We start from the raw sequence: 12,580 nt of genomic DNA on the forward strand, positions 1-12,580 counted from the left end.
TAGTTAATTATGGCCTCTGGCCACAAAAGGCTTCTTCACTTGATATAAACCATTTCAGGCCCTATGATGTCACTGGTCCTGAATTTAAATCTATTGTATCAGAGACCTCAAGTCTCTTATAGGCTATGATCTATAAGACCCTCCAGGTCAAGCATCCCAAAACTGAGACCTCATGTATTGTAAGGCTTATTAGCCCCGTTCATATTTATGATTCACTTGCCCTCATTCATTTATCAATACAGGCAATGAAACTGGAGGAAATACTGTAATCTTGACAAAACAGGGCTAAACTCCAAGTCAAAGGCCTGCTGCCTTAGGACTTTCCTTTCATTCTGCAAAGAAAAGAAGGTGGATGCTGGGGGGGGCGTGATTCAGATTAAGAGGTATCAAAGGCTTGACAAATATTGCTCCAATATTGTTGGAGCTATTTACACTTGCTTGGGGATTTCTGCCATTTATAGGGCAGAACAAACAATCAGTGTATACATTACATGAGATGCTGTATTTATGCAGAGCAAATTGAACAGAGGCACCAACATATGAGATCCATGATCAAACAAAGCAGTATTGTGCCACTACCATAAGTCAAGACTTATTTTTTTAGTTGCTCTGGCATCTGGAGTAAAATAATATTGGCTTGTTTAAAAGCAGGCGTGTCAAACTCGCAATGTCACGTGACATGTTGTATCGCGACTTTTTTTCCATCGCTGGCAACGGAGTGGGTGTGGTTTCGCTATGATGCATCCGGCTTGCGGACTGGAGTTTGATACCCCTGTTTTAAAGCATTGAGAGCACATTTGATATATCTATAATACCTTCATGTGTATATAGCCAATCTCAAAACCTATTTTATTAAGTTCTGCCTTTTGAATTAATATCTAATCTTTGACAGTGACTAGAATATTGTAGTAATTGTAATAACTGTGATGGTAATAATGTCTAAGCAAGGGATATTGATGTGAGTATGGTTCTCAGTCTCGGGTAAAATATTAATGAATAATTAGTAGTATTTAAAAGAAACTAGTGGCCCCTTTAAAATATTAATATATGCTGCACGTGATGGGATCTATAGATCCTTTCACACAGATGGAAAATGTCATTCAATTGTTCACAACCAATTTTGTCAGAAGCTGTAACAATAAAAGTTATCTCTCTAGGATCCTGCCATCATTGCAGGGTTTTATAGGTTTTGATTTAAAGCTTGCTTTTGGAGGTAGAAACAACCCATTTAAAAACAAACAAAAAATTATCACTTAAGACTGGAAACACACTACAAAACTAGCACAAAAATAGTGATTTGTTATAATGATATAGTTGCATAAATTGTTTAAAATATACTTTATCACAATTCAATATATATGTAGATGAATATACAATTCAGTATACTCCCACAATATACAAAGCAACCAGATCAATGTAACTAATGTAGATACAATTACAGTATACACTCTCAAAAGATGGACAGTCACAAAATTTGATAGATAGATAATATAATAATAATAATAATAATAATAATAATAATAATAATAATAATAATAATAATAATAATAATAATAATAATAATAATAATAATATACAAATACAATTATGGCTTCTTCTTCTTTTGCTTTCCCCTACTGGATTTTCCTAAATGCTGACTCAGAAATCTTCCAAAAGATTCTGCATAGCACTCATTAACAAGGATGTGCTTTAGCTTCTACTAGAGACCTAGAGCTATCCAATGCTTAGCCCAGAACTGTAGTTGTCAGGGTTCCTAAGATACAATGAGTTAATCCAAGGTAAATTCTATGCTGTTGTAAAAAAAAAAAAGAAGTTACTCACTTTTGTTCCTGGAGCTCTTGCTGATGCACTCTTAGTAGCTCTTGTTGTAGCTGATCCATCTCCAGGGCCTGCTTCTCCATCAGCCTTTGCAACTTCTCATGGAACCCATTTTCTAGCTCCATTTTTTCTTCTTGGATGGCCTGTGCTAAAGTTCTCATTCTTTCTTCCAACCAGGATTTAGACTGAATCAACTCTTCCTTCTCATGACTAAAGTTTTCTTCTGCCTCTTTCAGTCTGGCTTGGAGCTCCCTCTCATGATCGATCCTCAGGCATTCTATAAGGCTAGCCTTCTCATCCATGCATATCTGGAGACTGTTCCCTTCCACACTCTGCTGGGAGCTGGCCTGCATCAGGCTTGCCAGCTGTCCCTGAAGCTCAGAAATCTGGACTTGCAGACACTCAATTTGTTCTTCTAACATTTGTCTCTCCTGACAGTACTCCTGCTGGACGTTCTCTTGTCCCTCCTCATAGTTGGCTTTGGCCTCCTCAAGCTGCTTTTCATAATGGCATACCTAAGTGAAGGGGAAGATTATGATGAGCATTTCCGCATAACTCAATAAAAACATTGCAGACAGTTTGGTTCAATAGCAGATATAACTGAAAATGAATGCAAACAGTTTAATCTGTTTTAATCTGTTAAAAAGAGGTCCCATTAGCATTCTGGAAAAAGGCAGATGTGTAGGAATATAGTTCTCAATATGTCCAGCCAGCATAATTTATGTGACAGGCTCACTTATATTTCCAGCAGTAGCAGCAGCCTACATAGACCAATTCTGTGACCAGCTACTGTTGGAAGAGTACCTGGACATACAGAAACCAAGGGAATCAGAGACAATCCTTGGCATGAATAGAATGAAACCTCTTTATAGTTTGCCCAGCATTGACCTCTGTTAGTGATCATGATGGATAATGAATTATTATGATGAATACATAGTCTTACTCATGCAGTCCATCTGAATGCATAGGTGCATAGAAATATAACAGGATGCTAAAACAATGATGTGCGAAGTGTCAGGAGAAGATCAAAGTATAACTGATGGACAAAAGAGTCAGACAAGAATCTGACAAGAACTTCCACAATCATGATAAGGCTTATGAAAACTAGTTTGTCAGAGCCCAAACCATTTAGGTATAAAATAGGAGACAAAAAGGAGTTATGTAAGAAAGATGCAGTGGCTGCATGTACTGGGCAAAGCATTTCCATTCTATAACCTACTATTTTGCTTGGTGCATTTTGTCTTTCTAGAATCAAGCGACATGACAACTGTTTGTAACTATTTGATTCGTAATTTAGGCAACTTCTCTTATTTCAGTTGGGAAAATCATACCGATTGCTGTGTATCTCTAATCAGTTGTGCTTGAACTGGAAAATCTATTAAGGAGATAACTGTATTCAAACTTTCATTCAATAAGCCTTTGTAAATGTTCTATACAGAGTTTCCTTCTCTGTTTATTGTGTCCATCAGGAACAAAGATCTTGAGAGGGGAGGAAATAAGTACTCTATGCTTTTGCCTCTCAGGAACTACTTTATGAACAGCTTGTCTTCAATAATAGGTTCTCTGCTGATGGGACTCCCAAGTTTAATTTAGAGGTCTGCAAAGGACAGCCTTATCTGGTGATCCATGAAACCATCATCAGTTCTCTGAAGCTTTTGATTTTCATTACAAGTACAAACTTAATAATTTCTCACCCCATATCATTACATTACTTTGCCTCATAACCCATATACAAAACCATAAATCATTACATTCCCAGTGTTAACAAAAAGTCCATAAAGAATGCCAGATTTACACAAATATGTCTTATTTTAACTTTGGTCAAACAATCTATCTTTGTTCTAACTTCTGTTTTTAACAATCTTAATCTTTAGTTCATTCAGATGCTATGTAGAATTCGATCTCTCTTCCATTTTTATTTTTCCCATTTTGAAAATTTCTTTCAGACTTTAACCAACTTCTTTGGTAAATTCAGTAAAAGATCTTTATCTATGTCAATTTATTGGTTTGTCATTTGTACTTCCACTTTAGTTGTTTCCTAGTCCATTTTTTATTTTTCAGTACTTCTGAATTTTTTTAATATTCTGATATTTCTACATCAGGCAAACTTTCTTTTATCTCTTTATCTTGCAAATCTTCCACAATGTTCTCTTTCATATCAGAACTTCTTTAATATCTTTAAGACATAATCTATTCATGAATGCATGCATCATTGCTGAGACTGAAGCTTCTATTTTTTGACCCCATTCTTCAACAATCTACTGAAGCATTTCAAATATCAAAGCATTTTCTGCCATTTTGCAAATTCTAGGGCTGATCAAAGATACTTTTCATTTTCCACCCCTTTTTCCTTTCTGCCTGGAATCTTTAGTCCCCTCTAGTGTTTGATTTTTAAAATAATAGTCTCAAGTTGCTGTTTTGACTCAAGATAAACTAAACAGCTTGGTTCCCACAAATGTGCTGTTCATTTCTACACTTATTTCCAAACTCTTTTACCAAAAGTATTAATTTTCCATTATTCCAAGTTTGTCTGTTCCCTTAATTTATTTATAACTTTCTTAAATCAGTTTTGAATTTAGCTGTTTGCAAATATTTCTAATTTGTTAAGCTCTTAAGCTGATTGTTTTTTGTTTTATTCAAAAAACGAAACTTGTTATTTTGAAAACGTCTAATGTCCTTAAGTTAATTGAATAGGCAATTTCAGAAAGTAATTAGAAAGTGGGTTAGTAAATTCAGTGTCCTTTAGTAGTTTCTGCCTCAGTTGACAGCATGATGATGATGATTTCATTTGTGTTCTGGTGCTGTCTTGTAGTCTTCTTACAAGGAGCAGCTATCCAGAGCATAAGTAAATGATCTTCCATTCTCTCCTTATCTGGAGATGTTATGTGGACCAGTCTAGTCACTGGTCCAGTCTTAGCTGCAGTTGGTTTTTCTGTTCATTTGGATACTTCATAGCTCACCACTAATCACCCAGAAGCTCCAGAAAGCCAACAAACTTAAGTTCAAGAAAAAAACTAAAGATTATAACAACAACAGATTTTAATTAAATAAAAACATGTCCTGGGCAAGTGTAATAACAATCTCTGATGCAAGCACTTCTGGCTTCATGCTAAAGTGGGGAAAACTTACTGTGTTTTCAAGCTCCTGCTGCAAGTTGTAGACATCCTGGTGAAGCTGATCCTTTAGTTGTTCAATAATTATTTCGGCTTCTATGCTCATGTTTAGATGGCTGCAGTCCTCAGAAGCAGGCTCTAGAATACAGGATAGCAAAAAAAAAAAAGAAATGAAGCTCTTTTGGACAGCTAGTCAATGATGGAAAACATTAGCATAAATATTAAAATATTTTAAGGTATTAGAAAGCTGCCCTCAGCAGCACCAGTCAGGACACTTGGCAGTCTTGTTAGCTTAATCTGTTTAATCCTTAGATCCAACTTCTTTTCCATATACTGCCCTGACCTCCCCAGACTCAGAAAGTAATTAGAGATTTTAGATTTTAGAGATTTGCTCACTTGCTTTAGCTTTTCCCTGAAGTGTTGGTACACTCTTGCAATACAGGCTACGTAAAAACTGGAAAGACAGCTTGATTGTCCCAAAATAACTTCCTCATAACACACAGTAGGTAGGACATATTGTACCTTGACTACTTTGCACTCCATAATCATTGAGCTCCTCATATAGAGTGTTTTGCAGTGAAGGTCGGATAATTCTGCCTTGTATCTGATACTCTTCCAGTTGAGATTGAAGTTCATCTATGTGATCTTGAAGTTCCTGAAAACAAGATGCAATCTCATCACGACGAACCCAGCCAAACAATCAACTGGAACAGCAATATTTTTATGGCCCGGGAGGACTGAACAGCTGCAAATGTGCATATATTTGCATGCTAGGCAAGAACTGAACCCGGGCTTCTTTTGAAACAGAGCAATTTGGGGACTAAGCATTAGAGCCATCTCTTCAGCTGAGCTCAACATAAAATGAGCAGGTTTGGAAAAACTCATGGGTAAATTTCAGGTCAGGATGAAGAATCTTCTGTTCTTGGATAGCTAATGACTTCAGAGGTATTTATGTATTTCTTTATATCTCACCTTTTTACGAAAGGTAAAATCTAAGTATATATTAAAATACAACTGTGAAAGTGCAAGAGAGATCTTTTATGTATTGCTTAAATGATAAGAGGAGAGGCCAAATGCAACTCTTTTCAGAGGATCGTTTATAGGCTGGGAGCAACACAGAGGAAGGATTCTTATATGCTAGAAAAATGAGATTCTGATAGCAAAGGCAGGTTTCTAACAGGAGAGGAAGTTCCTTAGATAGTCCAGCTGTAAGACAGCTGGCTCCTCACAAGGAGACTGCAGGATATTAATTTCCATAAAATTTAGAGCAGTAAGAGATGAAGGAATTGTTATCTTGCTCAAACTGGGGATAGTGCCTTTGAAAGGACACTAAGTTTCCATACTTCTTTTTCTAATCACTTTTGGAAATTGCTTGTTAACTGTTTTTCAGTTATTAGGAATCTTTGGATCAACAGTTTTACAGCATTGGGTGAATTTTCAACAACCCCCAGAGAAAGAAATTTTAAATTTTAGAAAAGATCAAATAAACAGCAAAAGGATGATTAAAACTTTTTACAAGGTTACAAATGGACTAAAGATCCATATAAATTTGAAATAAGGTTTTTGAACTAATTATATAGAATCCTTCATGTGGGAAAATGCTTTTGTTTTGAATTTACAAAATCATATGTCTTCATAATTAAATGGGATATACAAAAACAAACTAAGAGAGTAACTTGGATAGCTTTCCTAGATTGGACTTACGAAAGAGGTTTGCTAAAGTTTTGAAGACTTTTGTGAGAAGGGACAAATTAAAAATGAAAAGAAACCAAGTTCTATGACATTATTTGACGGGTCTAAAGATTGAATCAAACTGTCTCTCTTGATTCTTGGTCCTTATCCATACAGTTTTCCCGGTAATAGTATGGAAACAGTTCTTCAATGCCTTCTTTTAGGCTGTTTCTTCAATTTCTCTATATCCTAAAACCCTGGGCATTCATGGGAGGCAGCCATTAACATCCTAACTAGGTCTGACTCTTTAGTTTTTGAGGGCTCAAGCAAGGTTGGCTAGGTGTTGCCATTTGGGAAGTAGATCAGTCCTCTTCTCTGTAGATGGTGGGGTGGGAGGAAGAAATGAAGCTCTGAAGCTTGCATGGCCAGCTAGCCAATCCACATCTGGAACATGTGAAATCTAGTCACTTTGATAAAATGATTTTCCAGCTCTCTTTATGTAGGCACACAACATCAAGAAAAGTGGTTCTCCCAAAGTTCCTTTTTTTGTTTCAGATGATACCTATTTTAAAAAAGGATTCAAATTTGGAGGAGTGGCAAAGAGGTATCAACAGGTTTATCTGGCAGGGAAAAAAACCTAAGGTAAAATTCAAAATTTTGCAAGATGCACGGGAAAGAGGAGGACTTAAAGCCCCTAACTTAAAACTATATTATGATGCGGTGGTTTTAACTTGGATTAGTGATTGGATTAATTTAACTAATAGAAATATCTTGGTACTTGAAGGTTGGGATTTATATTATGGATGGCATGCTTATTTATTTTTTGATAAGAAAATTGATCGTGCTTTTAAATCTCATATTTTAAGAATTGCACTTTTGAGAGTTTGGAAAAAGTATTCTTACAAGGTAAATTTCAAAATTCCAATGTGGGTTATTCCGGAACATGCAATACAAGGAATTATAAGGGGTGTAAAATTAGAAGGAATTGTTTATAAAGATTTACTTAGGTTAAGAGGACAGGACTGGCAAATTAAATCTTTGGATGAGTTAAGACAGGATAAAGTACTCCAGTCCTGGTTCTTATATTCTCAGTTGGTGTAGAGATAGCGTATAGATCAAAAATTGGGTTTAACTCTAGAAGATGTAAACTTGATAAAACAGATTAAAGATCAAAGTAGAGCCCATATTAGGAGAATATATAGTGTTTTGATAGAACTTTGATTCGGAAATAGAATTAGTTAAAGATTGTATGATTAAATGGGCTCAAAATATTCAAGAACCAATAATGTTAGAAACTTGGGAAGTAGTTTGGGTAAGAAATGTTAAGTTCACCCAAGCACAGAATTTAAGGGAAAACTTTTATAAAATGTTTTATAGATGGCATCTGGATCCCCAAAAATTGTCTTGCATGTATCCGAATTTGCAACCAAAATGTTGGAGATGTGATAATATGGACGCAACTTATTACCACATTTGGTGGACATGTAGGGATGTTAAAGCCTTTTGGATTAAGATTTGGTGGAATATCCAACAGATTTTTAAGAAAAAGATAAAATTTACACCGCAGTTATTTCTATTGGGTATTATGGATAATTTGGATCAAAAAGAAATGAAATTGATGTTGTACTGTATAGCAGCAGCAAGGATATTAGTTGCTCAAAATTGGAAAAAGAAGACATTACCAACTATGGATGATTGGAGACAGAAGCTATCGTATTTTGCAGAGATGGCAAAAATATCCGCATTCCTGAAGGATCATTCTCAGGAGAAATTTATTTCAATGTGGAGAAGATGGATAGATTATATTCAGAGAAAATATGGACTGAATAATTATCATGTAGCTTTTGATTAATTTTTTTTTCTTTTTCTTTTTTTTCTTTTATATACAAAAAGAAATATTGTTATATTATTAAAATTTGTAGGTATTTTAATGTTATTTTAGAGTCATAGTAAATTTATACTAGTGTGTAGTAATAATGAGTAGCTTTGGATAGAATTGGATTATTGTGTGTTTATTTCCTGGATCAGCTCTGGGAAGTCTGGGGGGGGAGGAGGGAAAGGGAATAGATAGATGTATAAAAATTAATGTATTGTAGATTTATATGTAATTTTCTGAGGAGGTGCCCGGTGGATACCCCAACTGCACCAGACGGGATGGTGGAGAGAGAAGGGAGGTAGGCTGAGAGGGAGGAAGGAGGAGAGGTTGTAGGTTCGGGGGAGGGAGGAAGGCGTGGAAAGTGAAAGAGGGGGGTGCAGGGGGGGGACACCGGACACTTCCGTGAATGTATTGAGTAGTGTTATTTTCTTGGTTGATATTGTGATTAAATGTAGTATGTTATTGTTTTTAATTGAAAAATCAATAAAAATTAAAAAAGAAAAAAAAGGAAAAAAAAGAAAAGTGATTCGCTGGAGTCTCTAGGCATAGGCCTTGGAAAAACCTTAATTTTATTCTTACCCTGCACTGCTGTTCGTATTTCTTCTTCATCTGACTCAGCCGCTCCTCCTGAAGGAAGAACTCTGCACTGCCAGGATCTAGGTCTCCAAACTAGAACCAAAGGACACATGGTCATCTTTTCCCCACCTTTAGACAGCCTGTTTTCCTCANTGGAACCCATTTTCTAGCTCCATTTTTTCTTCTTGGATGGCCTGTGCTAAAGTTCTCATTCTTTCTTCCAACCAGGATTTAGACTGAATCAACTCTTCCTTCTCATGACTAAAGTTTTCTTCTGCCTCTTTCAGTCTGGCTTGGAGCTCCCTCTCATGATCGATCCTCAGGCATTCTATAAGGCTAGCCTTCTCATCCAGGCATATCTGGAGACTGTTCCCTTCCACACTCTGCTGGGAGCTGGCCTGCCTCAGGCTTGCCACCTGTCCCTGAAGCTCAGAAATCTGGACTTGCAGACACTCAATTTGTTCTTCTAACACTTGTCTCTCCTGACAGTACTCCTGCTGGACGTTCTCTTGTCCCTCCTCATAGTTGGCTTTGGTCTCCTCAAGCTGCTTTTCATAATGGCATACCTAAGTGAAGGGGAAGATTATGATGAGCATTTCCGCATAACTCAATAGAAGCGTTGCAGACAGTTTGGTTCAATAGCAGATATAACTGAAAATGAATGCAAACTCCACCATTGATAACCCTTTTTAATCTGTTAAAAAGAGGTCCCATTAGCATTCTGGAAAAAGGCAGATGTGTAGGAATATAGTTCTCAATATGTCCAGCCAGCATAATTTATGTGACAGGCTCACTTATATTTTCAGCAGTAGCAGCAGCCTACATAGACCAATTCTTAGACCAGCTACTGTTGGAAGAGTACCTGGACATACAGAAACCAAGGGAATCAGAGACAATCCTTGGCATGAACAGAATGAAACCTCTTTATAGGTTTGCCCAGCATTGACCTCTGCTAGTGATCATGATGGATAAGGAATTATTATGATGAATACATAGTCTTACTCATGCAGTCCATCTGAATGCATAGGTGCATAGAAATATAACAGGATGCTAAAACAATGATGTGCCAAGTGTCAGGAGAAGATCAAAGTATAACTGATGGACAAAAGAGTCAGACAAGAAACTGACAAGAACTTCCACAATCATGATAAGGCTTATGAAAACTAGTTTGTCAGAGCCCAAAGCATTTAGGTATAAAATAGGAGACAAAAAGGAGTTATGTAAGAAGGATGCAGTGGCTGCATGTACTGGGCAAAGCATTTCCATTCTATAACCTACTATTTTGCTTGGTGCATTTTGTCTTTCTAGAATCAAGCGACATGACAACTGTTTGTAACTATTTGATTTGTAATTTAGGTAACTTCTCTTATTTCAGTTGGGAAAATCATACCGATTGCTGTGTATCTCTAATCAGTTGTGCTTGAACTGGAAAATCTATTAAGGAGATAACTGTATTCAAACTTTCATTCAACAAGCCTTTGTAAATGTTCTATACAGAGTTTCCTTCTCTGTTTATTGTGTCCATCAGGAACAAAGATCTTGAGAGGGGAGGAAATAAGTACTCTATGCTTTTGCCTCTCAGGAACTACTTTATGAACAGCTTGTCTTCAATAATAGGTTCTCTGCTGGTGGGACTCCCAAGTTTAATTTAGAGGTCTGCAAAGGACAGCCTTATCTGGTGATCCATGAAACCATCATCAGTTCTCTGAAGCTTTTGATTTTCATTACAAGTACAAACTTAATAATTTCTCGCCCCATATCATTACATTACTTTGCCTCATAACCCACATACAAAACCATAAATCATTACATTCCCAGTGTTAACAAAAAGTCCATAAAGAATGCCAGATTTACACAAATATGTCTTATTTTAACCTTGGTCAAACAATCTATCTTTGTTCTAACTTCTGCTTTTAACAATCTTAATCTTTAGTTCATTCAGATGCTATTGTAGAATTCGATCTCTCTTCCATTTTTATTTTTCCCATTTTGAAAATTTCTTTCAGACTTTAACCAACTTCTTTGGTAAATTCAGTAAAAGATCATTATCTAGGTCAATTTATTGGTTTGTCATTTGTACTTCCACTTTAGTTGTTTCCTAGTCCATTTTTTATTTTTCAGTACTTCTGCATTTTTTTTAATATTCTGATATTCTACATCAGGCAAACTTTCTTTCATCTCTTTATCTTGCAAATCTTCCACAATGTTCTCTTTCATATCAGAACTTCTTTAATATCTTTAAGACATAATCTATTCATGAATGCATGCATCATTGCTGAGACTGAAGCTTCTATTTTTTGACCCCATTCTTCAACAATCTACTGAAGCATTTCAAATATCAAAGCATTTTCTGCCATTTTGCAAATTCTAGGGCTGATCAAAGACACTTTTCATTTTTCCCCCTTTTCTCTTTCTGCCTGGAATCTTTAGTCCCCTCTAGTGTTTGATTTTTAAAATAATAGTCTCAAGTTGCTGTTTTGACTCAAGATAAACTAAACAGCTTGGTTCCCACAAATGTGCTGTTCATTTCTACACTTATTTCCAAACACTTTTACCAAAAGTATTAATTTTCCATTATTCCAAATTTGTCTGTTCCCTTAATTTATTTATAACTTTCTTAAATTAGTTTTGAATTTAGCTGTTTGCAAATAATTCTAATTTGTTAAGCTCTTAAGCTGATTGTTTTTTGTTTTATTCAAAAAATGAAACTTGTTATTTTGAAAACGTCTAATGTCCTTAAGTTAATTGAATAGGCAATTTCAGAAAGTAATTAGAAAGTGGGTTAGTAAATTCAGTGTCCTTTAGTAGTTTCTGCTGCAGTTGACAGCATGATGATGATGATTTCCTTTGTGTTCTGGTGCTGTCTTGTAGTCTTCTTACAAGGAGCAGCTATCCAGAGCATAAGTAAATGATCTTCCATTCTCTCCTTATCTGGAGATGTTATGTGGACCAGTCTAGTCACTGGTCCAGTCTTAGCTGCAGTTGGTTTTTCTGTTCATTTGGATACTTCATAGCTCACCACTAATCACCCAGAAGCTCCAGAAAGCCAACAAACTTAAGTTCCAGAAAAAAACTAAAGATTATAACAACAACAGATTTTAATTAAATAAAAACATGTCCTGGGCAAGTGTAATAACAATCTCTGATGCAAGCACTTCTGGCTTCATGCTAAAGTGGGGAAAACTTACTGTGTTTTCAAGCTCCTGCTGCAAGTTGTAGACATCCTGGTGAAGCTGATCCTTTAGTTGTTCAATAATTATTTCGGCTTCTATGCTCATGTTTAGATGGCTGCAGTCCTCAGAAGCAGGCTCTAGAATACAGGATAGCAAAAAAAGAAATGAAGCTCTTTTGGACAGCTAGTCAATGATGGAATACATTAGCATAAATATTAAAATATTTTAAGGTATTAGAAAGCTGCCCTCAGCAGCACCAGTCAGGACACTTGGCAGTCTTGTTAGCTTAATCTGTTTAATCCTTAGATCCAACTTCTTTTCCATATACTACCCTGACCTCCTCAGACTCACAC

General features: G+C 36.0%; 1 protein-coding gene across 1 annotated transcript in view; it reads right to left on the minus strand.

The window, feature by feature from the left end:
* NIN (ninein) overlaps positions 1-12,580 on the minus strand; it is an 88,732-nt gene that overhangs the window by 27,909 nt on the left and 48,243 nt on the right. Inside the window, exons 14-19 of the mRNA XM_029285401.1 lie at positions 12,243-12,364; positions 9,210-9,620; positions 9,058-9,147; positions 5,454-5,586; positions 4,948-5,069; positions 1,822-2,333 (exon numbers count right to left, since the gene is read on the minus strand). Of these exons, the coding sequence (XP_029141234.1) occupies positions 1,822-2,333; positions 4,948-5,069; positions 5,454-5,586; positions 9,058-9,147; positions 9,210-9,620; positions 12,243-12,364 (1,390 nt within the window). The remainder of the gene's footprint in view (positions 1-1,821; positions 2,334-4,947; positions 5,070-5,453; positions 5,587-9,057; positions 9,148-9,209; positions 9,621-12,242; positions 12,365-12,580) is intronic.

This window comes from Protobothrops mucrosquamatus, unplaced genomic scaffold (genome assembly GCF_001527695.2).
Source record: "Protobothrops mucrosquamatus isolate PMUCROS unplaced genomic scaffold, P.Mucros_1.0 scaffold1609, whole genome shotgun sequence".
NCBI lineage: Eukaryota > Metazoa > Chordata > Lepidosauria > Squamata > Viperidae > Protobothrops > Protobothrops mucrosquamatus.